Raw genomic sequence first — 25475 nt, 5'->3', positions numbered from 1 at the left:
CCTATACGTTTTCCTGCTCTTGGAGTAAGGTATTGATTCGTCTTGTTCCGTGTTTCATATTTATGTTCGCCCAATCATTAATGACCAAACTAAAGTGTTCCCTTGCAAATTTCAAACGAACTATGGTGTGTTTCTTATCAAGGGTAGAGGATATTGGCGCCTATTTTTTAATTCGAATAGAAACGAACGCGGATCATAATCTGAGAAATCGGAATGTTTCACTCCTATCGCGTCCAAATTTGGTATTATGTATCCAAATCTTCTTCTATCGCAATATTTAATTTGTAATTGATATCCATAGTATTTTTACTTGAGTTACAGAATACCAATTCGAAACGATTCCGATGCATTTCTATTCGATCCATACCATCTCTATTCGATTTGAAGGTTGAAATAGGGCTGAATGCTGATACCCTATCCCTTATTTCAATTTGCCTGAGAACGTTTCTCGCAATTTGGGTAATCATGTTAATAATGAATCGAAATCCTTTGTTTTAAAGTTTGGATGAAAACTCTAGGATTCTTCGAGAAAAGTACTAAAGTAATAAAAACATGAAAATATATTTTCATTTCATTTAACAAATATATAACATTTATACAATCAATCCCCAATAAAATATTCATATATATGAGCTATGCTATACTTTTATGCTAAACTAGCTTTGGTACCTGGTTTCAAATAATCATTATTTGATTTACCTTGAAATTTGGAATATCTGAAACAAGAATTTCATGAAAAAAATTCAATTCAGTTCGGACGAACACCCAACTTACATCAAATTATATTTTTGTCTCTCTTTCTTGGTTAAAGATGGTCGTGTTTTATCGAGCGATGCCTTCAATATTTCTCGAGTAATCGGTTTCAACTGCTCTATATCCTGAAACATACAATTATTGCATAGATCAAGTTCTAAGCAAATCCTTTCATTATTTGTTGAAGTAAAAGTGTGTGTTATGGTGTGTAGTGCAATATGGCTGATGGAGTGAACGTGAGAGAGGTTAAATTTCACAAAGAGCGTAAAATCCCACAAACCAGAGGCTTCAAAACGTTATTTCGCTTTGAAGAAAATAATGTACAGTGGTATTCAAACCACTTTTCAGTCCAAATCGTAGAGTCCGAAGGGAGTGTTCTCTTCGGAACAACAAAAGAAGGTATTCTTGCTATAACTTCTAATTTGGAGTATCAAAGTGGAATCGGAGGGGAACTAGAGGTATCACAAAGTATGGTATCGCTAACCGTGAGTAATGTCGTTAATAAAATTATTAAGAAGGCCGATTGATGTATAAATTTCCCATTACCCCAGATGAAATTGTGCAGGCTAAGGAATCATGACAAAGTAAGTATACCGGGTGTTCCAAGTTATCGTATACAAGCGATATCGAGCTTATTTGACAAGATGATTTCTTTGAATAACATCAAAGTACCTTCCCAATAATGTATAAATGAGGTTCGCTTAATTAACCCTGTGGTAGCTACTCCTCACTTTTTATTTTCAAATGGCAATCCTGTATATTTTCAGTGGAAATTGCGTGTCATTCTATTTGGAATACAACGATAGCACATAGGTGGTATTTTTTAGTAATAACAACAAAAACATTAACATTTTATAAAGTGCGACCAAAATACCTACTATGCAATTGAAAAAACGAAGAAACACTCAAAGCAAGTTTTTGTTCATAAAAATCATCGGTTTTTTAAAACAATATGTAAAGTTTATAGAATCATGGGTGGAGACATAAAAGAAGTATTCATAAGATTTGATATCAATTGGCCTGGATCCGTGGACGATGCCAGGATTGGGAAAAATTCTAAAAAATTGAAGAAGTTATGCATATATCTAAATCCAACGCAGTACTGATAGCAGATGATGGATATCGTTTGGAGCCATGGTTGATGACACCCTTCTCAGATCCAGATGATGAAACAGAGAGGAAATTCAGTAAGCTGCTTAAAAAAAAAAGGATTCTAATATTGGAGTAACTTCTGCCGCGTTAAAATGGAAAATGTTCAGTTATTCTCGTATTTTCAATTTTTACTAATCCGCGCACAGACAGATTACTTGGAAAATTAAACAATGACTTAAATTGTTCCACAGGGATGTATTTCTGCTGTACAATATTCTCAACAATCAGAACGGCTGATTTTCACATTTCAACATGTTTTCCGTATGGATCCATTTACTTCTGAGCAGAAGAATTTGTTCGCAAACAAAAAGGAATCATCGTTAATACGGATTGGGAGATATACTTCTACTTCTACCTTCTACTAAAAGCAAATGGTTTTACTCTTAGCTTCTCCTTTTGAGCGAATTCTTTTTTTTATAATATAGCTCGATATTACGAAATTCTATGAATCAAAATTAACCGTCGCATTCGCCATTTTGTAAATAATCCTGGTTCTCCTCGGGAAAGAAACTGATTTCCTTTCCATAGAATATCAAACATTGTTTTATAAAAAAAAATTGAGAATTAGTTGGTGACATTCAAAAAAATATGATTTGAAATTGAAATTTTGGCAGTCAGTCAACGGTAATTAAATATGTATCATTTCCCTACAATTTTAGTGTTCTCGAAATGTAATCACGAGAGGGTGAAAAAATAAATCCCTACAATATTTCATATCACAACTAATTGATAACAAAACATTTTTATCATTAAAAATTCAATTTAAAGAAAACTTCTCGAAGTTCATTAGGAGGAAAAATGGTAAAGCTGAATAAATTTGGAGAACTGATTTATGAATATGAGTATCATTTTAATATTTTGTAGATCAAAACTTCAAAATATGATTGAAAAATATTCAACGGCAAAATAATAATAGAACCTTTTCGACATCTTACCGGTAAACTTTCATTGGAATGCAACATAAACAAAATGGGTAATGAATAACGAAATCAAGTGAATAACTTGTTAGAAATGAAGAACCCTCATTAATTTTTTTCCTAAGAACCATCTCTTAAGCTTTGTCAATTCACAATTGAAAGAAAGATTTATAACCTGATAGTGTAAAGTTGGTCTCATCATTTTATCATTTCGTTCGTTTTAAATTCTAATTTGATGGTGTCAAAAAGTGATATTTATTTCATATATTTCATGATTCTGACAAAAAAACCGCAAGTAAGTAATTGGTTTCTCCTTTTTAATGTGAAATCATCAAGTACCTGTATGCTGATCTGTATTGTTTTCAATGTTTCTCTCACTATTCATTTTTAAAAAATTCCTTTTTGCATTGTATTGTTCAGACATTCATGTAATTATTTACTCAATTGTAAGGTCCTATTTAAATGGTTTATTTATTAGTGTTTTCAAAAAAATCTTGTAATTTATTAAATCCCTGAAGAAGATTTTAGAATAAAGTCGAAACATGTCGGCAATGGTCTGAGAGGTGGTTTTTGTTCCAACAACCTGACCTTCAACCCTGTCAAGAAAATAGTTCAGAAAACAAAAACATTATTGAAAATTAAAAACAGAAACGAATTGAATAAGACTAAAAAAATGGAAATTTTCCTTAAATTGTCAAGACGAAAACACGATGAGAAATGAATGTGTTAAATTGAAGGTAATTCGATAGCCTTTTCAAAAATGACGTAAACTTGACCTTTTTTGTTAGTACTTTCGAAAAATCAAAGAAAGAAAGAAATAGGGGTCACAAACAATTTCCAAGAGAAATGGATTGTAAGAAGGGGACCGATTGAATGACCACCACACTCCCCAAACTTGACGCCTTTTTCCTCTGGTGACATTCAAAGTCAGTTGTTTATAAAACACAGCCCCGAGATGTAGGAGAAGTGGAATACGCAACAAATTCAAGTTGAAGTTCTCCAAAAACGTAAGGCCGTAATAGATTATATTTTTGCCTACAAAATAGTGGTAAATTTTCATGATTTCTCATGTTTCAATGCAATTCTGGATATCGAAATTATTCTACTCTTTTTTTTATTCTTCGGAAGTATATGTACTGAAAAAAATGGTTAAGTGTATATCATTTTTGAAAAGCCATTCGAATTAACTTTGAAACAAGATGTCACTCAATCCCTTTTCCCATTTAGGATTTTAGGGGTTATTGGCAAACGCTCACAAGGCTTATACAATTTAGTTGGAACCAACAGTATAGAATGTCCCCCTAGGAACCAAAGTGTACCCATTTTTGCATTTTTTCTGATTTCGCATGTGGCCGTGATATTAAGGATGGTATCTTTTCAAATTGACACACTGTATATCTAGTGTGATTAGGAATTCCAATCTCAATATTTCATAAAACCCTAATTCAAAATCAAAATAATCATTACTGCTCTGCAATTAAAACAATAAGAACAGGGGGAGAATATCAATACACAAAACAGTATTGAGTCACTGAAATACAATCGTCCAGAGAATGAGAGTTCGCTTCAAAGAGCAACTAAATAGTCTATAAAATATTCGCATATATATAATACCTAAGGAATCCCTCCAAGTATCAAATGCAATTAAACACATACCCCCACATTACCATTTTGAAATGGAACTTAATTAATCTTTTCATTTTAATGAACTGTGCTGATATTGGTTGCTAGTCTGAATGGAAACAGTTAAAAGTCTTCTTTATGTAATTATTCACCATATTGTTGTAACGAGAACGATTTCAAGTATGGGGGAAAATTCATTTATATTTATTAATTAGTTCATTATTATCCAATACAGTGTTCGACATTCTTATACTAATTTCATAACAATCCAACGAAACAAATTCCACACAATGTTTTATGTGTTATTTTCTTCATTACAGAAAATTTTTCATATAATAAAAAAAATGTAAAATAAATCCTATCCAAAATATATAAATTAAAAAAAAAAAAAACGAGACTTTGTGGTGGAAAATGGCAGTGGGGGATAATTACCCTTGTACGTTTTTTATCGTATTATTCAATGAAGCACTCAATTTTTCAGTTATGATTTGGTCGGCCTTCAATTTCATTACTGTTCATTGATTATCAAGCTACCAAGAAAAGACGCATGATTTTCAAAATATTATTGCGTATTGGAAAATCTATTAGCCAGTAAATTTAATATATAATGCGAATGGTTTCAATACGGCTTTAAAATTTGAGAGGGTGAATTTTAATAAACAAAATTACGAAAAATAAAATTGTTTTCTTCATGGCTTGAATTAAATTTCATTGAATTCAATCATTTTTTTCGAACGTGTTCTTCTAGGAAGGAGCATTTCATTCCCAATTTTCAATGAAAATTGGTTTAAAACAATTGCCAGTTGCACCATTTGCCTAATCGTTGATTAAAAATGTAAACATTGATTACTTTCTGATTTCTCTTGCACCATCTGTCAAATGACGTATAATGTGGCCTAATCACCGATTACACTAAACAGGAAAATTTGGACGTTTATTTTCCCGATTAGTTTTAAACAGGGTTCTGCACATAGACCTAATATCAATTTGATATTAGGTCTATGGTTCAGCGCATCTCGAAACGTCGAAAAATATAATTTATTACATAACCATAAACATTATTTCTCTATGGACATAATCTGATTGTGTTACATCGTGTGTTTCTGTGTGGTTTTGTGAGGAATTCCAAAATTGAAATATGGATTCAGATTCATCATTATATTATTATTATTATAGATTCAGATCGTGAATTCAATGACAATTTATAATAATAATTTATAATTTATGTTGAATTTGTCACCACAAGAACAGAAAACATTGTACTAGAAAAATGAAATTCCTGATTTCTCTATGATCATCGTCGATATTTTGAAATGTTGCCAAACATATCTCCTGTTTAGTTAAACATCGATTATTATCAAACGGTGCAATCGGTATAAATTATAATCATCGATTAGTACTAAACATTGATTACGTAAACAGCGTTTATTTTTTGAATGGTGCAATTGGCCCTTAGGATCAACTAACCGAATAATATGTAATTAGTTTTCAAAATCAATTCTGTCAATAACTTTCAACCTTACTAGCGACGTCTATGTCGGTGATATTTATAATGTAAGCATTGTAATCATTGTATGAAAATAAAATTGACAACGCGGGTCAAATTTGAATTGAAGCGCCATCTAGAAAGCAATAGTGATATCATCGAAAATTTAATTCATACAAAGCAACCTCTTTTGGAACCAGAACCGCGATAATCGTCTGCCATTTCGTTTATGAATAGCAGCTATAAGAGTGAATTTTGTGGTGCCGTTTGTATCCAACCGGCAACTTTCCCCAAAAACTTTTTTAGTTCATAAAATTTTCACACCTGTCGCTGCTGATTGTAGCTACAGTGACTTCCACACCACAGTGGCGACAAGCGTGATCTCGTTTTTGATTGGGTGAGCCTAAATATGGCGGCTTTCTGTTTACATTCTCCATTTACTTGATTTTTGGGATTTATACAAAATGTAAGGCCCATTTTATTTAGTCACTACAGTATTCTTCGGTTAATAAAATTCGTTCTATATACAATAAAATATTAACGAGCGTTCATTAAAATTCGTGGTCAAGAGTGCTGTGGAGAAATTAGAGTTATTTTCTGTGAGTGTGAGTAGCGCTTAGCTTATACTATATTCTTCTCAGATTCGAAGTATATAAATAATAGTATATTCTTAAACAAGTTGCAGAATGGGCTCCTATTCCAACACGAATGCGAAATTGGCTTCTGCAACGAGTATTAGACGATATTTTCTCTATTTCAGTCAAGCTTTGTGAAATATTGTCGAAATTCAATAAAAAATTCAAATTATACATCCTAGTGACTTTTGTATTGTATCTTGACAGTTGGTGTGACTGTTACGAAAATTGACAGATTACGGATTTTGAATTTGAATCGTACGTTTTGAATTTTTAAATAATTTAAAATTACGCATTAAATTCCATGCATGCATTATGTGTGACGAAAACGATTCAACACCACCTGAATTAAGAGAAATTGCGAATAATGGTGGAAATCATTTCACTATATGCAAATTATACATTATGTTGACAATTATTGACATTTGTTGAAATTTGATAGGATTGCAAGGCAGTAGAGACAACCACAAAACGAAAAATATAACTGAAAACGATGCTGTAATGAGTTCATTACAGCTCTGTTTTCAGAACTGTAATGATCTCATTACGATACTGAAATAGAGAAAATATGTTAGTGATATAGTACAAGCTAAGCGCTACTCGTTGTCACAGAAAATCAACTCAAATTTCTCCACGAATTTTAATGAACGCTCGTTATCAGGCCCAATAATTTTGATTTTGTAGTGTGTCAGTTCAGTCAATTGTATTCTTAAGGTCTATGGTTCAATGTCCCCATTCGCCATTTTTAGACTCAATTTGAACGAATTGTCGTCACTATGTTTAATTAAGTCACTATAATTGTAGCTGAGGCAACTGCAACCGCGATTAGCAAACCCTCACGTCATGGTTGGTAGGAACAACAGACTCGCGGAGGAAATTTTAGGCTTTCCTAAAATAGGTGCGGCACAGGCTCTTAGACTAATAAAGACCATATCCTTAATCCTTGCACAACAAAACTTTTAAAATTTGTGCAACCTTTTCCGAGATAAATGAGGCGTTCTATACTTAAAAGTCGCTCTGTACAGGGTGGGCAAATACGCGAGGTAAGCGGCTATATCTCAGGATCCACTCATCGTAGAGGCTTGCGGTAAAAATTTTTACCATTGAAGTGTACAAGAAAAAATTGGAAATTGTTTTCAAGTTCATACCTCTACCGCTAGGGGGCTTAATAGCTATCCTCGAGTAGAAAAATGAATTTTACTCGAAAATGTTTCATATGACGTTGAAGAAAAAACATCATCACTGTTCTTTTTGAATTGTCACTTTCGAAATTTCAGATGTAATAATAGGACTTTCTTAACAGAAACAGAAGTTCCATCAAATTTGCATGAAAAAACCTGAAGGTCGCAAAGCGATAGTTTCAGGCATTCTGGAGTTATGGCCGAAAGAAGATATTCTTCAACTGATGCACTTAAAAACCAAAGTCTGTCTTAAGGTTCTGACAAAAACAGAAACTCTATCAAATTTTTTATGAAAAAACCAGAAGGTCGTAAATCGATAGCTTCAGGGGTTCTGGAGTTATTGCCGAAAGATGAGACAATTTAGTTTTTCAGTGCATCAGTTGAAGAATATCGTTTTTCGGCCATTACTCCAGAACGCCTGAAGCTATCATTTTGCGACCTTTTGGTTTTTTCATACAAATTCGATGGGATTTCTGTTTCTGTCAGAAATCGAAGACACAATTTGGTTTTTCGCAGTGCATCGGTTGAAGAATATCTTCTTTCGGCCATAACTCCAGAATGCCTGAAACTATCGCTTTGCGACCTTCAGGTTTTTTCATGCAAATTTGATGGAACTTCTGTTTCTGTTAAGAAAATCCTGTCATTACATTTGAAATTTCGGAATAAAATGAACAAAACAATGAACTTCTGACTAAGCGCCCCCTATAGAAAGCAGTAAAGAAAAATTATCATGAGTATATTTTGACCTTAATCAACAAGGTATTATCTTTCAGACGAGATCTAATTTGCTAAAAAATGTTGAGCCAAACTGAAGTTACAGGCATTTCAATCAGTCAAATTTCTCCCTTTCACCTATCCTTATTTGATGTCGTAAACTCGAAAGTGACAATTCAAAAAGATAGAGAATTTTCCAAGGATTACAGTGATGATAATTTTTCTTCAACTTCATATGAAACATTTTCGAGTAAATTCATTTTTCTACTAGACTATAGCTATAACGCCCCCTAGCGGTAGAGGAATGAACTTCAAAACAATTTCCAGTGTGTTTTCTTGTACACTTTAGTGTTAAAAATTTTTACCGCAAGACTCTACGATGAGTGGATCCTGAGATATAGCCGCTTACCTCGCTTATTTGCCCACCTTATACAAAGACATTTAAGTTTATATGGTCTGAAAGTTCAGCAGTGTTTGGCGGGATAGATTTTTAGTGTGAATGGGAAGTCTAACACAAACAAATTTCAATGATGTTTCTCCAAGCGGCAACACAAATAATGAATCCATTAGCGTATCAGCATTCCCTCACATTTATAGAACTCAATTCGCACATTATAGTGATAATGGCCAAGTTCTGGCATAATACCTCTACTGTCATCAAGTTCATTATATATTCCAAGACAGTGATCAGGCAACTAAGCACGTGCATTATGATATCTGATTCGATTACGGGCCATTCCGGAACGTCTAAGACCAAACCTCCTTGCATCGATCCCCCTAGACATTAAGATCGTAGATAGGAGAAGCTCACCTTGTTGTTTTCCGACTTCAGCAAATCCTCCATGCTAGATAATTGGGCGTTATACAGGACGGATTGTAAATCGGCACCTGAAAAATGTTCTGTGGTTTCGGCGATCTCTTCCAAGTCGACATCGTCTAAAAGTTTCAGATTTTTGGATAAAATTCTGAGTATATCCAGCCGGGATTCCTGGAAAAAAAATATATGGGGGTGATGAATAATAAGCAGTGTATAATTTGTATACACAGGATTTTCCAGTAATAGGTTTCATTTTGAATAGCCCGCTAATTGAACAAAATGGAAGAATACACTGAAAATTCAATGCAACATCACACAAATACATTGATTTCATTATTGTAAATACCAGATCTAGATAGACGAACTCACGTAGCAAAAAAAAATAGTGAATCTCAAAATCTAAACTGATATACAAGATGGAGCATGGCCTGCTCAAATTCAACACAGAACTCAAAAAAAGATTAGACGTACATAATTACCAGACAAGACAAATAAACAATTACCATTTAAATAATATAAGAACAAATTGAGCCGAAAATTCACCGATCTACCAGGCTGCAATGGAATATAACAAGTTACCAGAAGAAGTAAAGAAGAAAAATTCATTAAAATTATTTATTAGATCACTTAAAAATTATAAAATGACACATTCATAATGGGGGCTTTTTACTTTTGCATTGTACTAATTTTACAAATAAACATATTCATTCTATGGGAACATCAATGCATTGATGATTTGTAGAATTAATGTATCAAATAAATAAATAATAAATAAATGATTGAAGATTCAGAAAGTCAAAAATTTTCAAGGTATCTATAACTTTTGTTATATCCCTTTCATCATTTTCTCTTAATACCCTTATTATATTTCTTATAGGATTATTCGTATATGGTCTTGTCTCAATACGAAAATGAATATTTTGATCGTAATCAGAATAAACATTAAGTATCAAATCAGAAGTTAAAAAAAAAACCTAAAACAAATTGCTGAATTCAACGGTTTTCAATGCAGGTATTCTATAAATCTAGCAAGAATAATCCTTTCGAAGTTTTGCTTATCTGATTGAACCGCTGCCAATTTTGAAGCTGTCATCTTTTGATATTTGATAATGAAACGATACACGCTTCAAGAACGCAATGGACTTGTTAAAAGTCACTACAAAAATGGTGAAAATTTCTCAGTCACAGTTCGCAAAATTGAAGAACTTTTGGATCGTCATGAAGCACCTTCTCGACCGGGAATTGTGAAACAGGTGGAAAATTTTGAGATGTTGGGAAACGTCAGTGATGTGAAGAATCGAAACCGTAAGCATCACTCAAGAACAACTGAGACTTGGTTCTTAAGGATTTTAAAGTTCAGTCAACCTGTTACGATAGCTCAGAAAATTTAGAAAAATAAGGAAAAAGAATTTGAGAAAAAGAATACACAAAAGATACGTTGGAAGCACTCGACCTACCTTTGTTGGAATGAACGCCAGAGTTGGAGATGGTACTTCCCAGTATCTATTGTCTTGAGAAAACTTGCAGAAAATAGCGAAAATGTCCAAAAATTTCGTGATTTCGATTGAATCAATTCACGGCGTAGCGCACTTTTTGGAACGAGAATTCGAACTGATCTCTCGCCCATATGTCACCATATGCAGTCCGAGATTTCCCAACGTATTTTATTACAACTAAATGAAATGAATAAATGAACGGAATAAATGTGAACATTAATTAAAGAAATCGACGCATTGATTCAACGATTGTTTCGAAACAAAATAAATAATTATATAACTGAATTTAGAATAAAATTAGAACAAAATAAACAATGAGTGTTGCATTAACATAACCGCCCACCTAAAATATACATATTTTAAAGAAAGAAAAAAAAAAAAGAAAATTGAAAATGAAATTTAGCAATGACTATTGCTGTGGCAATGGACACAACTTTACAATAGGTCGTTGCATCACACTTTGGCTTGTGCGAATGGTAGCTACACGAGCTATTCCATCTTTTCCCAGATGTAATTTCTCGATTCTTGCCAATCGCCAGCGCAAAGGAGAAATAGGTCCATCATTGATGAGGACAAGCATTCCTGGTTTTAGGGTGGAATCTGAATGTTTATCCCACTTTTGACGTTGTTGTAACGTATGTAGATATTCGGTGTGCCAACGTTTCCAAAAATCAGCATGAAGCCGCGAGAGCAATTGCCATCGAGACAACCTATTGATTTGTAAATGGGACAAATCATCATCTGGTAGCGCAGTCAAGGGTGCAAGAGTCAAAAAATGACCCGGTGTCAAGGCGGATAGGTCATTTGGATCACTGCTCAATGGGCAGAGGGGTCGTGAATTTAGAACCGCTTCAATTTGTGTCAGAACCGTATACAGTTCTTCATAAGTCAATTTCTGCTCACCTATCACTCTCATTAAATGTGTTTTCACTGATTTTATGCCAGCTTCCCAGAGACCGCCGAAGTGAGGTGCAGATGGAGGATTGAAACTCCAATCAATATTTTCAGCCTCGGTAGCATTGCGGAACAAAGTACGTAAAAGAGTGTAGGCACCACGGAAATTGGTACCACCGTCACTAAATATTCGATTACACCGACCTCTACGTGCTATAAAGCGTCGTAATGCTGCTAAGAACGCTTCTGAAGAAAGGTCAGAAACCAACTCTAAGTGTATTGCCTTAACCGCGAAACAAATGAAAAGGCAAACGTATGCTTTTGTGTATTTAGTACCTCTTGACCTTGTCATAGTGATGAGGAAAGGACCACCGAAATCAACACCAACACATTGAAATGGCTTCACCTGGTGTAAACGGCTAGAAGGCAAGTTTCCCATAAACGGCTGAACTGGCTTAGGATTCGAACGGAAACAAGTGTTACATTTGGAGAGCACGCGATGTATAGCTCGCCTAGATGAAAGTATCCAAAATTGCTGACAAATAAGGTATTGCAATGCTTGGTGACCTGGATGTAGGTGTTTAAGGTGGAAATGACGAATTATGAGGTCCGTCAGAGGATGTTGGCAAGGAAGTAAGGCAGGGTGTTTGCTCTCAAAAGAGAGCCCTGAAAGAGAAATTCTACCGCCCACCCTGAGAACATCATCTGAGTCAAGAAAAGGATTCAGTTTTCTGAGGGGCTTAGATAAAAGTTTACCTTTTCGAAGCTGATCGATTTCCACGGCAAATATATCTGCTTGAACTTGTTTCACCAGAAAAAGTAAGGCCTGTGTTAGCTCCGGAAAAGTCAACTTGCCTTGGCAAAGCGATGAAGAATTTCGAGTATTGAAGCAGAACCTTAAGACATATGCTAAAATCCGTTGAATTCTCGGGAGAGATGAGAATTTTGTTATTAGGTCATCAGTCAAGGATGCCTGAACTGATGTTATCAGGACAATTTTCCGTTCTTCTTCCGAACAGAGAGGAGAATCTTCCGAATCAACAAATGAAGTGCTCAGAATTTGGTTCGATCTCAACCAAGCTGGTCCCGACCACCACTTACTGCAATTTATCAATTTTAGCGGAGTTAAACCGCGAGAGCCAAAGTCAGCAGGGTTATCCTCTGATTTAACATGAAACCAGTTTTCAGGGGGAACAATATTTTGAATTTTTGTGGTTCGATTGCTCACAAAAGATTTCCATTTATGAGGGGACGATTTTATCCAAGATAGAGCAACGGTTGAATCTGACCAGGCGAATAGGTCAGAAAATATACCTGATGGATAGGTTGAGACTACGAAAGAAATAAGTTTCGCTAATAATAGAGCAGCACATAACTCCAGACGAGGAAGAGATATGCGCTTAATGGGAGCAACTTTGGATTTTGCACAAATAAGAAAAGTTTCAATTTGTCCCGATGAATAAAAGAAACGAAAGTAGACGACTGCTGCATAACCTTTTTCACTACTATCACCGAATCCATGTAATTCACATCTGGTATATGATTCTGGAAAAATGCAACGAGGAATACGTAGATTTTGTAGATGAGAAAGTTCAAACTTACATTGATTCCAACAGTTTACGACGTCAGAAGTAGGGGTCTGGTCCCACTGTAAACCTTGAGTCCAAAGAACTTGTATGAGATGCTTCATGAAAAAAGTAAAAGGAGTTAAGAAACCCAAGGGGTCGTAAGTTCGAGCAAGTTGTGATAATATGCTACGTTTCGTGCAAATGGAATCTATTTTAGATGTAACAAATGAAAAAGTATCGATATTCGGATTCCAGCAAAGTCCAAGAATCTTCATGAATTCCCCATCAGTGAATGAAAATGACTGCATCAGCTGATATTCTATTGGAATTCCTTCGAGGATTTCTGGCTCATTACTGGCCCATTTTCGCAATTCGAAGCCCCCTTTGTTCAAAAGAGAAATGAGCTCATTTCTGAGATCAATGGCATTCTGAACATTATCGGAACCTGACACGACATCATCAATGTATATATCCTCATCAAGGATCCTAGAAGCTAAAGGACAACTATCTTTTTCATCTATAGCCAACTGACGCAAGGTTCGAAGCGCTAGAAAAGGAGCCGAAGACAGCCCATACGTGACAGTGTTTAACTCATAACACTTTATGGATTCTGAGGGTGAAAATCTCCAGAGAATGCGCTGATATTTACGATGATTCGTATGAATCAGAATTTGCCGATACATTTGTCGTATATCGGCCGTGAAGACAAACTTATGTGTACGAAATCGGAGAAGGATGGTGGCAATATCCTTTTGCAACTTTTGGCCTGTAAGAAGGCAATCATTCAAAGATGAATGACCAGCCACCTTTGCTGAGGCATCAAACACAACCCTTAGTTTGGTGGAAGTGCTATCGGGTTTGAGAACGCAATGATGTGGGATAAAATAGGAGAATTCATCAGAAGGCATTGAATCTACCAATGTCATATGGTCAGATTTCAAATAATCTTTCATGAAATCACTATATTGTTTCCGCAGAGAGGAATCTTTATTGAGTCGTTTCTCCAGCAACAAGAAACGACGCAATGCCAATGAATAGGTGTCACCGAATGAAACGGGAATTGATTGTTTGAAGGGTAATGATACACTGAAACGACCTGTTTTACAATCTCGAGAGATATCTTTCTTGAAAATCTCTTCACAGAGAATTTCATCGGGAGAATGTGATTCTGATGCCAAAATTGGAAGTTCTTCGAGTTCCCAGAATGCCTTCAAAGTTGCGTTCAGAGATGAATCTAGAGTCACATGCAATGAATTTACTACCTTAAAAGAAGAATGAGTTCTACCCATCAAGACCCAACCGAAAACAGTTTCGAGTGCTGAAGGTTCTCCTACTCCACCTTCTTGACGACCATCAAGAAGTAAAGAGGGAAATATTTCAGCTCCCAGAAGTATGTCGACACTACCAGGTTTATTGAAATTTGGATCCGCCAAATTCAGTGAATCGTGGAATGAAAATTTTGTTGTGAAGTTTGGCAAGTCTGAACATATTTTTGGGATGACAACAGCATCGAAGGTAAAGACTGGGTGAATCCCTTCTCGGGGGCGGATTGTGCAAGTGGCAGTGGAAGTTGATGGTGATGATCTTTCTCCTATGCCTTTTATGCATAGAAATGATTTAGATAATGTTAACCCTAGTGAAGCAACACACTTTTTAGTAATTATATTAGTTTGGGAACCACTATCTAAAAGAACTCTGACAGTTTTATAATTCCCCCAGGCATCGAGAATTTCTACCTGAGCTGTAGCGAGAAGAACGTTGGAAGACGCAGTGGTAGTGAAACTCTGAGCTGAGTTACATGAATTGATATCAGAAGAAGAGGGAGAGGTTTGTTTTTCATTTTCATCGGAATCGATATGGAGCAGAGAATGGTGTTTCCTAGAACAAGTGCGACAACTTGATTTAGAAGCACATTTCGAAATGTCATGCGCTGAATGCAAACAATTAATACACCAATTGTTACTTTGGGCAATTCTCAATCTTTCAGTTGGAGTTTTGGACAGAAATGAATAGCATTTGTAAATAGTATGCGGTGAATTGCAAAAATTACATTTTATTTTTGAAGAAATATTATTAGTTTGAGCCAGAAAAGTGGAGGTTGATTTACTCGAGGAAGGTTTTTGCTGTTTGGTTTGAGTTTGAGCAAGTGGACTGTATTTGGGTTTAATGGAGGTAGAGAGAGCTGCAGATTCTAAAGCGGTGCACTGATTCAGAAGGAAATTGTGTAAATTTCGGAACGATGGAATATCTGACGAGCATTCTTGTAATTCAAAACGTTTAATTGTAGCGTTATCTAGTTTCTGAATAATCATATGAAAAAGTACAAAATCCCATTGATCAACTGGCAAACCTAAGTTTTTCAAAGATGACAAATTCTCAGAGAATGTATCGAGTAGGTTCCTCAAACCTTCAACCGACTCATTTGTCAACTTTGATATGTTCGTGATATCTTGCCAATATGAATTCGCCAAAAGACGTTTATTTTGATAACGTTTAGTCAAGGTGTCGAATGCAATATGGTAATTTTGTGCTGTTAATGGAAAACCTTTCAACAATGACAAAGCTTGAGATTTTAAGGAACTTAGAAGATATTGGAATTTTTCAATATCAGACAAATTAGCATTATTGTGAATCAGACTAGTGAATATGTCATGAAAGGTTGTCCAATCTTTATAATTTCCGCTGAATGATGGCAAAGAAATCTTCGGAAGTTTGACATTAGGTGTAACTTTCAAGGATTTGACCGAAACATCACCACTGATTGTGGGGAATAAATTATTATAAATGGTTTTTATGGTGAAATATGTATCATTGAATGCTGACTTTATCTGTTTTTCTGACACTAAATCAGGGTTTTCTAAAACTGAAATGGTTGAAATAATTGAATTGTGAGTGTTATGAAATTTTTCATGAATATCCTCCAACTCTTCATATCGAAGTCGGAATCTAACATGACGACTTGCATCATCGACCGCTGCTGTCGCTAAAGAAAGAATTTCCTCAACATCGTCAATTTGTAATTGTCGAATAGCATAATTTTGTTTCAATTTATTAGCACTCATAATGAACAAGCTGAATGTAAATAAATAATTAAGAAGAAATCAAATTATACTGCAACACTCAATATGTGAATCGATTTATCGATAGTGAAAAAAATGAAAGTGAAATATAGAACTGAAATAATTTCGAAACAATCGTCGAAGCAACGGAAATTAAAGAAAATTTGGCTCGAATAGGACCAATGTTACGATAGCTCAGAAAATTTAGAAAAATAAGGAAAAAGAATTTGAGAAAAAGAATACACAAAAGATACGTTGGAAGCACTCGACCTACCTTTGTTGGAATGAACGCCAGAGTTGGAGATGGTACTTCCCAGTATCTATTGTCTTGAGAAAACTTGCAGAAAATAGCGAAAATGTCCAAAAATTTCGTGATTTCGATTGAATCAATTCACGGCGTAGCGCACTTTTTGGAACGAGAATTCGAACTGATCTCTCGCCCATATGTCACCATATGCAGTCCGAGATTTCCCAACGTATTTTATTACAACTAAATGAAATGAATAAATGAACGGAATAAATGTGAACATTAATTAAAGAAATCGACGCATTGATTCAACGATTGTTTCGAAACAAAATAAATAATTATATAACTGAATTTAGAATAAAATTAGAACAAAATAAACAATGAGTGTTGCATTAACACAACCCAAGAACCCAAGACGGTCGATCACCAACCACATAGTATCTTCGCTGATTGGGTTCCTTGAGATGATCAAAATGATCCGGATTTCAATAGAAAAATAATTTTCAGTGATAAGATCCATTTTCACCTTGGAGGCTATGTTACTAAGCATTGGAGCATTTGGTGCGAACCGTGGTTGAAATCAGGTACGTCCGTCCGTATACATAGAAAAACATAAAGACTTTAAATTTTCTAGTGGTGTTCGTATCTCGAATGCGGTTAAGCTGAGTAATAGGCAAAAGTCGACTTGGGGTTCCGTAAATATAGGCTTGTTTCCCTGATATTTTAAAAACTACAACTTCTACAACTAGAACCAGAAAACATTCAAGAGGAATATCGAAAAAAACTCAATATTTCTTTCGATAAAAATCACCTAATCTCTGTTACCACAAAATAAAAGGATTTAAGTTTTGAATATAAATATAAATAACATTTTCAAGCTTCATGCAAATTTTCAAGATGATCACAGGACCATAGAATATTCAAGAAGAATATTGAAAAGAAACACCCAATATTTCTGTGACAACAGATCCGATAGGGTTTTCACAGGAAAAATTAGATGCCCGAATAGTATTTGAGAAGACTATTTCATGAGACTAAAATGCATATAATCCCTGGTGTCTGCACTGATTCGATTTTATTTCAGACTTTTTGTGATATTCCACCTGTTGCTTTGTTGTTCTGCTTACCAGAGTTCTATAAGATGGCGCTCTTCAGAATTGTTCGAATTCCCGCTATCTGTCTAGCGCCGTTTAAAAATGACATAATGATTTGAGACACTGCAAACTTTCACTAAAAATTACAATTCAGTTCATATCGAATTTTCAATGAAATGAATGGAATATATTGACAGACGGCTATTGGTCTATTCAGAGTAAGATGTCTAAAAACCAGATGTATGGACTGATTAGCTTTTGTTTTGCCAATTTTGAGAATATTAATTAAGCTTCGTTATGTCAACTGTAGGTAGCGCTATCAACAAATTAAGATTCTTGTTATTTATTATTTATGAATTTTGTACCATTTTGTACCTATATCGGGTGTCCCAAGGTGAGTGGCCTATTAGATTATTATGGAAACTATTGATGGTAAAGATTTCAAATTTTGTGGATAGATATTTGGCCATGTAAGGTACATTTTTAAAATAATTTCACATTTACAGTGTTGCCGGATGTACGACAATTTGGCAATAACTTTGTTATTTTGAATGGGACATCAGGTATTTCTATTTTTTTTATGATACTCCATAAAATATTAAATCTATTCACTCTTACTTTTCCATCCCTATCTTTAACGGTTTTTGAGTTATTAATTATTTTTCGAAATTTTAGATCAAATTAGCGTATTACAAAAATGACTCTAGTTCGCTCAATATTTGAGATTTAAGTCAGAAATTTTGCAAGTCGTTAGATATTGATCTGATCTGTGTCACTGCTTTTGAATTATGGTTGTCAATAATACAGGACGGACCAAAAAAAATCATCATTTGCCAAGTTACAAAATTGTGAAAAAGTCTATTTTTTCAAATTAGACACCTAGTATATTTTTCAATTTTTGGAATCAGTACAACACACTCTACAATTTTTCTATTCACTTCCCTATACCTATCTCAACTGGATTCCAAGTTATATGCGTTATATGTGTGTATCTTTCTTGACCCATTATTTATAGAAAAACCTCGGAACAAAACACCTGTTAGGCAATAATTGTTTATTTTGACATTTATGGATTGAACTGATTCATTGATATATCGATCTATGAACGACATAGAGAAAAGAACAATACAAAAGAAATTAACGCTTATTGAATCAATGTGAAATCTAATAAACGCATATAACTCGGAATCCAGTTGAGATAGGTATAGGGACGTGAATAGAAAAATTGTAGAGTGTGTTGTACTGATTCCAGAAATTGAAAAATATACTAGGTGTCTAATTTGAAAAAATAGACTTTTTTACAATTTTGTAACTTGGCAAATGATGATTTTTTTTGGTCCGTCCTGTATTATTGACAACCATAATTCAAAAGCAGTGACACAGATCAGATCAATATCTAACGACTTGCAAAATTTCTGACTTAAATCTCAAATATTGAGCGAACTAGAGTCATTTTTGTAATACGCCAATTTGATCTAAAATTTCGAAAAATAATTAATAACTCAAAAACCGTTAAAGATAGGGATGGAAAAGTAAGAGTGAATAGATTCAATATTTTATGGAGTATCATAAAAAAAATAGAAATACCTGATGTCCCATTCAAAATAACAAAGTTGTTGCCAAATTGTCGTACATCCGGCAACACTGGAAATGTGAAATTATTTTAAAAATGTACCTTACATGGCCAAATATCTATCCACAAAATTTGAAATCTTTACCATCAATAGTTTCCATAATAATCTAATAGGCCCCTCACCTTGGGACACCCGATATATGTATATCTTTCATTATAGTTATGATCTATGGAAGCAATTCTTGTAATTGAAATACCAGTAAATTCTCTCTCTCTCTCTATTTCAAATATTTGAATTAATTCCAGTAAACGTTTCGTGTTTTGTTTCACGACTTTGCAAGATTATACTCGGTTATACCATAGTATAAGGAATGGATAGTAAGCCAACCGCCGTTTGACGGCAAGGAACTGGTCACTTGGGGTCGCTACTGTAGTTGGATCCGGTGTTTTACGGGTTGCATATATCGAACACTATTGACTACCCAAAGTGGAGAAGTAACTCGATAATAGATGGCGCTGAATCATGAGCTATAGATGGCGCAGAAATAATACGATAATTCATTCAGTGGCGTCGTTGAAAAGGGGTCGCATGACATTGCCAACAATTTTTATGTTATTATTAAGTTACCACTACATTTGAATATTCGAATATTCATTGAATATTTCTTCGAATAATTGCGTTTTGCAATACGATAAAAGTTTGAATGATCACTTAACTCTCTATTCAGGAATAATTAAAACAAATTGATAGATACAATTGAATTAAACTTATTCATATAATAGTAGAAAGTGGTTTCATCCGAAGAAATATGAATAGAATTGGGATATTATCAATGAAAAAAATATAAAAATTGAATATAAGATTCAAACATATGAATTTAGCAATAAAGAGTTCTAAAAATAATAATATAAGATTCCACATTCGAAATGTAATGCCGTCTTTTAAATCGTTGGCAAAGTTTTTTCATTTGAAACCTTGCTTTTCTGTTCCCTATGCATTGTGATTTTTAGACATTTCTCTATTTCAGTGGTCAAATATTTTTTTATTCTGAATTGAGAACCGACGAATCTTTCTATTCTTTTAAACCTGGGGTCTTGAAATGTACACACATCCTCCTCTAACTAAACTGAATCAGAAAAACAAAGTGTTTTGAATCATTCATAGAATTGAGCACGAAGTGTATTCTTGGAGGATTTAATGTTCTCAAAATCCGCTCGATCATTCTTTTTGTATCTGTATACCTGTAATGAAAATGAATTTATTTATGGCATTTAGATTGTATTGCTGTGTCCCAGCGAAGGATGTATATATATATTACTTTTGAAAAACCTTAAGATTGAAGTGGCGACTTTTGAAAGGACCAGTCTTCTTGGATTTTAATGGTATTGGTCCCTTTTCACTTGATTTCCGCATCTTTTCTTATGGCAGCGCTCAAATCGCCTTTCTATCAATGTCGTTTTTAGGTTAAATCAACATTAAACTACTTTTGGCAGAACAAAAGAAAATTTTGAAATGTTGCCGTTAATTCTTTATATAGCGCCACCCCAAGGAAGAAAAGAGAAAAAGAACCAATGCCGAGCCGAGTCCCCATACTTAACTTTAAACAAAATCTAATCAGTGAATACACCAGTATTTTAGACATCTTCACAGTTTCATCAAAATTATAGAAAATTCAGACAGAATATAGGAAGAGAACGTTGTATTTCAGTGGTAACAAATTCGACCGAGTTGAGATATCGCGTGTATTATATAAAATAACAATTTCGTGCCATATTTCTTGTTGATTGCCTCATCAGAACCATAACAATTTTCTGAGGAATATCGAAAAACAAAACTAATATCGCTCATCTGAAAGAAAAGTGTCACATCTCAGAAATTTGAATTTCTAAATTCTTCCATTGAATTACTCCAAAACAGTTGAAGTTTTCAATTGAAAATCGTCACGTGAAAGTGACACATACACCATCTATCGGTTAGTAATTCAAGCTTTCACAAGACGATTTCCCAGTGAAAACTTTAACTATTTTGGAGTAACTCAATGGAAGTTAAAATGGTTTCCAAGAGCACAAATGGCGCATGAATCAGCAAGCGATCAAAATACCCTGATGAGCTCATATGGTCTTATTTAAGGACTCTAGGTTATTCAATGTCAAAATTAGCAAAAATATATTTTTTTAAATATCTCACTTTCTCTAACTTGAATCATTTTCACATTTATTATGAAAGTTGTAGAGCATAAAATTCTATATAAATTTTGTCTGTAATTATTTATATGTTTAATCGTTTTTGAGATAGTGTGTATGAGGCGCTCAGCCATACATGCTTAAGCATATGAAAAATTGCTTCAAATAGAATTTATCGGCAATTTTGTGCTCTACAACTTTGAAAAAAAGACATTGAAGATGCAAAAAAAAAGTTTTTCCTGCAATAAAGCCTCAAACATAAAGAAAACAATGGTTTTCTATTGGACTACTTAACGTAATTGATTTTTCAGAGAAAAATAGAAAACCATGTGTACCTTATCGGGAAATGGACAATAAATCTGCTTATCTAAACGTCCTGGTCTTAAGAGCGCAGGATCCAGCAGATCAGGTCTTGAGGTAGCTGCTAATACAAAAACTCCATTCAACGTTTCTATACCATCCATCTGTGTCAAAAGCTGATTAACTACACGATCTGTAACTCCCGTTATATCATGACCACGTCTGAAAAAAACGATATAAAATTATTACAATATGAATTTCCATTGAACATCTTTTCAAGACTTCAAAGTCGACTATTTCTCCCTGAAATATGCTCACTCACCTTGGGGCTAAGCTGTCAAATTCATCGAAGAATAATATACATGGTTTAGCACCTTGAGCCCTGAAATAAATATTCATTGGATGAAAGAAAAACTAAAAATTTTCTACATACTGCACAAAAACATCTCTAACAGCTTGCTCACTGGCGCCGATGTATTTAGAAAGTAATTCCGGCCCCTTTATAGATATCAACCTTACACCATACTCCTTGGCGGCAGCACCTGCCAATAACGTCTTTCCTGTACCAGGAGGCCCATACAGCAAAAGTCCAGATTGTAAACGAAGTGGAGCAGAGTTGAATAAATTTGGATACTAGGAGTAATTATAAATGAGTCACTTGTCATTCCAATTTATGTTACATCACACAAAAATTAAATCAAGAATATTTAACTGGAATCCAACATACCTTTAGAGGCCACATCAAACTCTCCCCTAGCAGTTTTTTTATATCATCCATACCACCGACATTTGAAAAATCTTTTTCTCCAGGAGTGTGAAGTTTGATCTCACTATGTGATAAAATAACCATTTGAGATAATGCTTTTTCAAAATGTTCTTCTTCAATTCTGTTACTTTCTGCGGTTAAATTTCAAATTTAGTGAATAAAAAAAATTTAAGCTAATTTATAAACTCACCAGTTTTCAAAGATTGAAATATGACTCTTTGAATCAAGTCATAAAGGTCTTGGAATACATATCCTTCAGTTTTTTGGGAAAAAATTTCGAAATCTACCACACACTCATAATCTTTGAAGAAATATTTTATAATTTCCATTCTATCATTCTGTTATGTACAATAATTTATATCAATCAACTCAATTAAAATGCAGTTATCAATTATGGGAATATGTCATACTATAAGCATTAAGTGCACTTTTTTTTTACCTGAGTCAGTTCATCTATATTATATTGTTTCTCGAACAAATACGTTCCTCTTGAATCGTAAATATTTTTATTCAACATATTTTTTGATTCTGCAGTAGCCACAATTCCAATAGAATAGTTTTCAACAACAGAAATGAAGAGTAAATACAACATTTCAGATATTCTGAAAATGAAATTCATGGTGAAAAAATTAAATGTATTCAAACACCTTACCTGTCATAATACACTGTGTTTTGTAAATGAGCATCGCTGTCTGGTATACTTTTACATAATATATGTAGATCATCGATAAGAAGAATTGAAGGTTCATGAGCAATCAAATTTTCCAAGATTGTAGAGAAAACTTTATGTAATGAATCTAATGTTTTTCCTTTTAATGATTTACATTGCACAACTTCAGAATATATAAAATTTGGACATTGACACAAAGAATTCTTCATCTTTTCAACAATTTTTGATTTTCCAGTACCAATATCACCTGGTGAAAAGTGGCATGTAAATATGATTGAAAACTGTATGGAAATAGGGAACCAAAAAAGGTATTGATCAAAAGATTAATATTGATAGCTTTTTTATAGTTTTTTTGAAAAAGGTGTAATCCATTAATCCTGTAAGCAGATCTTCAAAAATTTCATAATTACCAGTTATTAAGTAACATCCTAATCTCATATTTTGAACCAAATTGTTTGCAATACTTTCCAGTATATTGTTACATAAATTATTGTTTGATGTTTCAATAAAATCAATGTTCTCAATCTTTTCATAATTTGGAAGTCCTTGTACATGCTCATCTATAAATGAATATCTACAATTTCTCAAGAAATCCTGATCAATTAAACAATATTTTGCATAATGTGGTTTGAACCTCAAACTGCAGATAATATTACTGGCTAATATAATGGGAATATCGGCATTAACAATAAATTCATAATGTTCACTTCTATTAGCAAGGTAATTCTGCAGCATATTCTTCACTTCCTTCTTTTCATGCTTGGTATATACTTCTATTTCATCACAAATATCATTCCTTTTCAAAGGTTTCAATAGAACCCCAGTTCCTAAGTCACATTTAAGAATTGTTAGTAAATTTTCATGTACAAAAATATTGTTGATCAATATTGACTCTTCTGGAATTTGTTCTATCAAAAAAACTCTCACGTATATTTCTCTAGAGTCACTATTATTAATAATACTAAGTGAACAAAAAATTGGTTCTTCTGAGAGTTTCCACAATGAAGGAGCTGACTTTTTATATAAGAACACATTGAATTCATGTGAACAAATTTGAATTTGATATGAATCCAGACTATTCCATGGAACCATTCTTCCCTTAAAATTTCCTTTTCTGTTAGAATACCTCCTAATTTTGTTCTCAATTTCTCTTTCAGCATCAGTAAGATTGGAAGGGGTATTTAATATATCAACAATGAGTGTTTTTAGTGTTGTTTCACCTAAAATTCACTTATTTTATCACTGATAATTGTAAGATTCTCTATAGACACCATTAAACTGAGGCACTAATTTATTTTCATCATTATTTTTTGTTTTGGATATTTCTGTTTCCTTCATTTGAGGTAGTATGACTAATTCAGTCAAATTATCAAGTTTACCAGGGGAGGATGGATCGACATATACTGAAATAACAAAATGAATTGTAATGGTAGATTATTACAATAGTTTCATTAAATATTTGAATATTCGATATGCTCTCCAAATAATCTGAACTCACCTACTTTCACTGGAATGTTTAAGTTTTCACCAATCCAAATGAGAAGTTCTTGATTATTTCCCACAATACTGGTTTGATTCAATACACAATTTTCAACTTCATTTTTCAGTAAATCCTAAAAATGAGTCTTACAAATAGAACATAATTAACATATCATAATACCAAGACATGAAAGTCATCAGATCTAATCGGATGAATTGTAAAACTATTGACTCTTGGGACAGGTCCTATATGTGTTAGCACAACAGTAGAATTTTCTTCAATTTTCAAGAATTTGGCATATAACGAATTTATTCCTATATAGTTTTCTCGAACGTTTTGCATTTGAGGACCAACTGAGAGAAATATTTCTCTAGTTTGATCGTATGAAACCTTAATTTGAGCCTATCAAAAAATAATTAAGTGAGAGATTATGAGGCTAACTAATTGACCCTGTTAACTCACATTTGAACCAATTTCTTTTGTTAAATTATAGCCCAAGTAACAAAAATTGTTCTTAACGTTCAAATATTGAACCATTAATATTTTATCTAACATTTTCTATTGATTCTATAAGTTTGATACCTAGATTTGATATCTAAAGCTATAAAAGTGAGGTTAATGAGGTTATCCAGTTGTCAATTTTAGACTGAATTACTTTTTTAAGAGGTACATTTGATCTACTTCTTTCTGATTAAGAAGATAAAGGTATAAAATCCTTTTAAAATCCTACTCCATTTAAATACAACTGAAAATGAATATTTTTGTTGAATCAGAATAAACATGCCTTTCTAAATGAAAGGACCGTTCTGAAAAATTAAAACCTTAATATGTATGTACCATACTTTGCTGTTAATTGGAATAGGGGT

At 33.6% G+C, this 25475-nt stretch overlaps 1 protein-coding gene and 1 long non-coding RNA gene across 2 annotated transcripts; one reads left to right on the top strand and one right to left on the bottom strand.

The window, feature by feature from the left end:
* Positions 1-542: 542 nt before the first annotated feature.
* On the bottom strand, positions 543-25390 carry LOC123678251 (peroxisome biogenesis factor 1). Its single transcript, XM_045615162.1, has 15 exons — positions 25072-25390; positions 24790-25011; positions 24628-24742; positions 24401-24532; positions 23540-24349; positions 23112-23376; positions 22899-23061; positions 22650-22797; positions 22421-22590; positions 22127-22326; positions 22016-22075; positions 21729-21915; positions 9273-9449; positions 775-878; positions 543-716 (listed from the first exon to the last, which is right to left on the bottom strand). The coding sequence occupies exons 1-15, from the start codon at positions 25162-25164 to the stop codon at positions 647-649; spliced, it is 2916 nt and encodes a 971-aa protein (XP_045471118.1). The 5' UTR covers positions 25165-25390; the 3' UTR covers positions 543-646.
* Positions 2067-3001, top strand: LOC123678253. Its single transcript, XR_006747211.1, has 2 exons — positions 2067-2706; positions 2770-3001. It is a non-coding gene; the product is annotated as an uncharacterized LOC123678253 (long non-coding RNA).
* Positions 25391-25475: the final 85 nt, after the last annotated feature.

Source organism: Harmonia axyridis, chromosome 4 (assembly GCF_914767665.1).
Source record: "Harmonia axyridis chromosome 4, icHarAxyr1.1, whole genome shotgun sequence".
Classification (NCBI taxonomy): Eukaryota; Metazoa; Arthropoda; class Insecta; order Coleoptera; family Coccinellidae; genus Harmonia; species Harmonia axyridis.
Note: the sequence above shows the minus strand (reverse complement) of the source record. Positions and strands in the feature narration are given on the sequence as shown.

Coding starts and splice junctions, on each gene's coding strand:
- LOC123678251 (XM_045615162.1), bottom strand. CDS start 25,164: ATGTTAGATAAAATATTAATGGTTCAATATTTGAACGTTAAGAACAAT. Junction 24,743..24,789: donor CTGATGACTTTCATGTCTTG/GTATTATGATAT, acceptor ACTCATTTTTAG/GATTTACTGAAAAATGAAGT. Junction 23,062..23,111: donor AACACAGTGTATTATGACAG/GTAAGGTGTTTG, acceptor TTTCATTTTCAG/AATATCTGAAATGTTGTATT.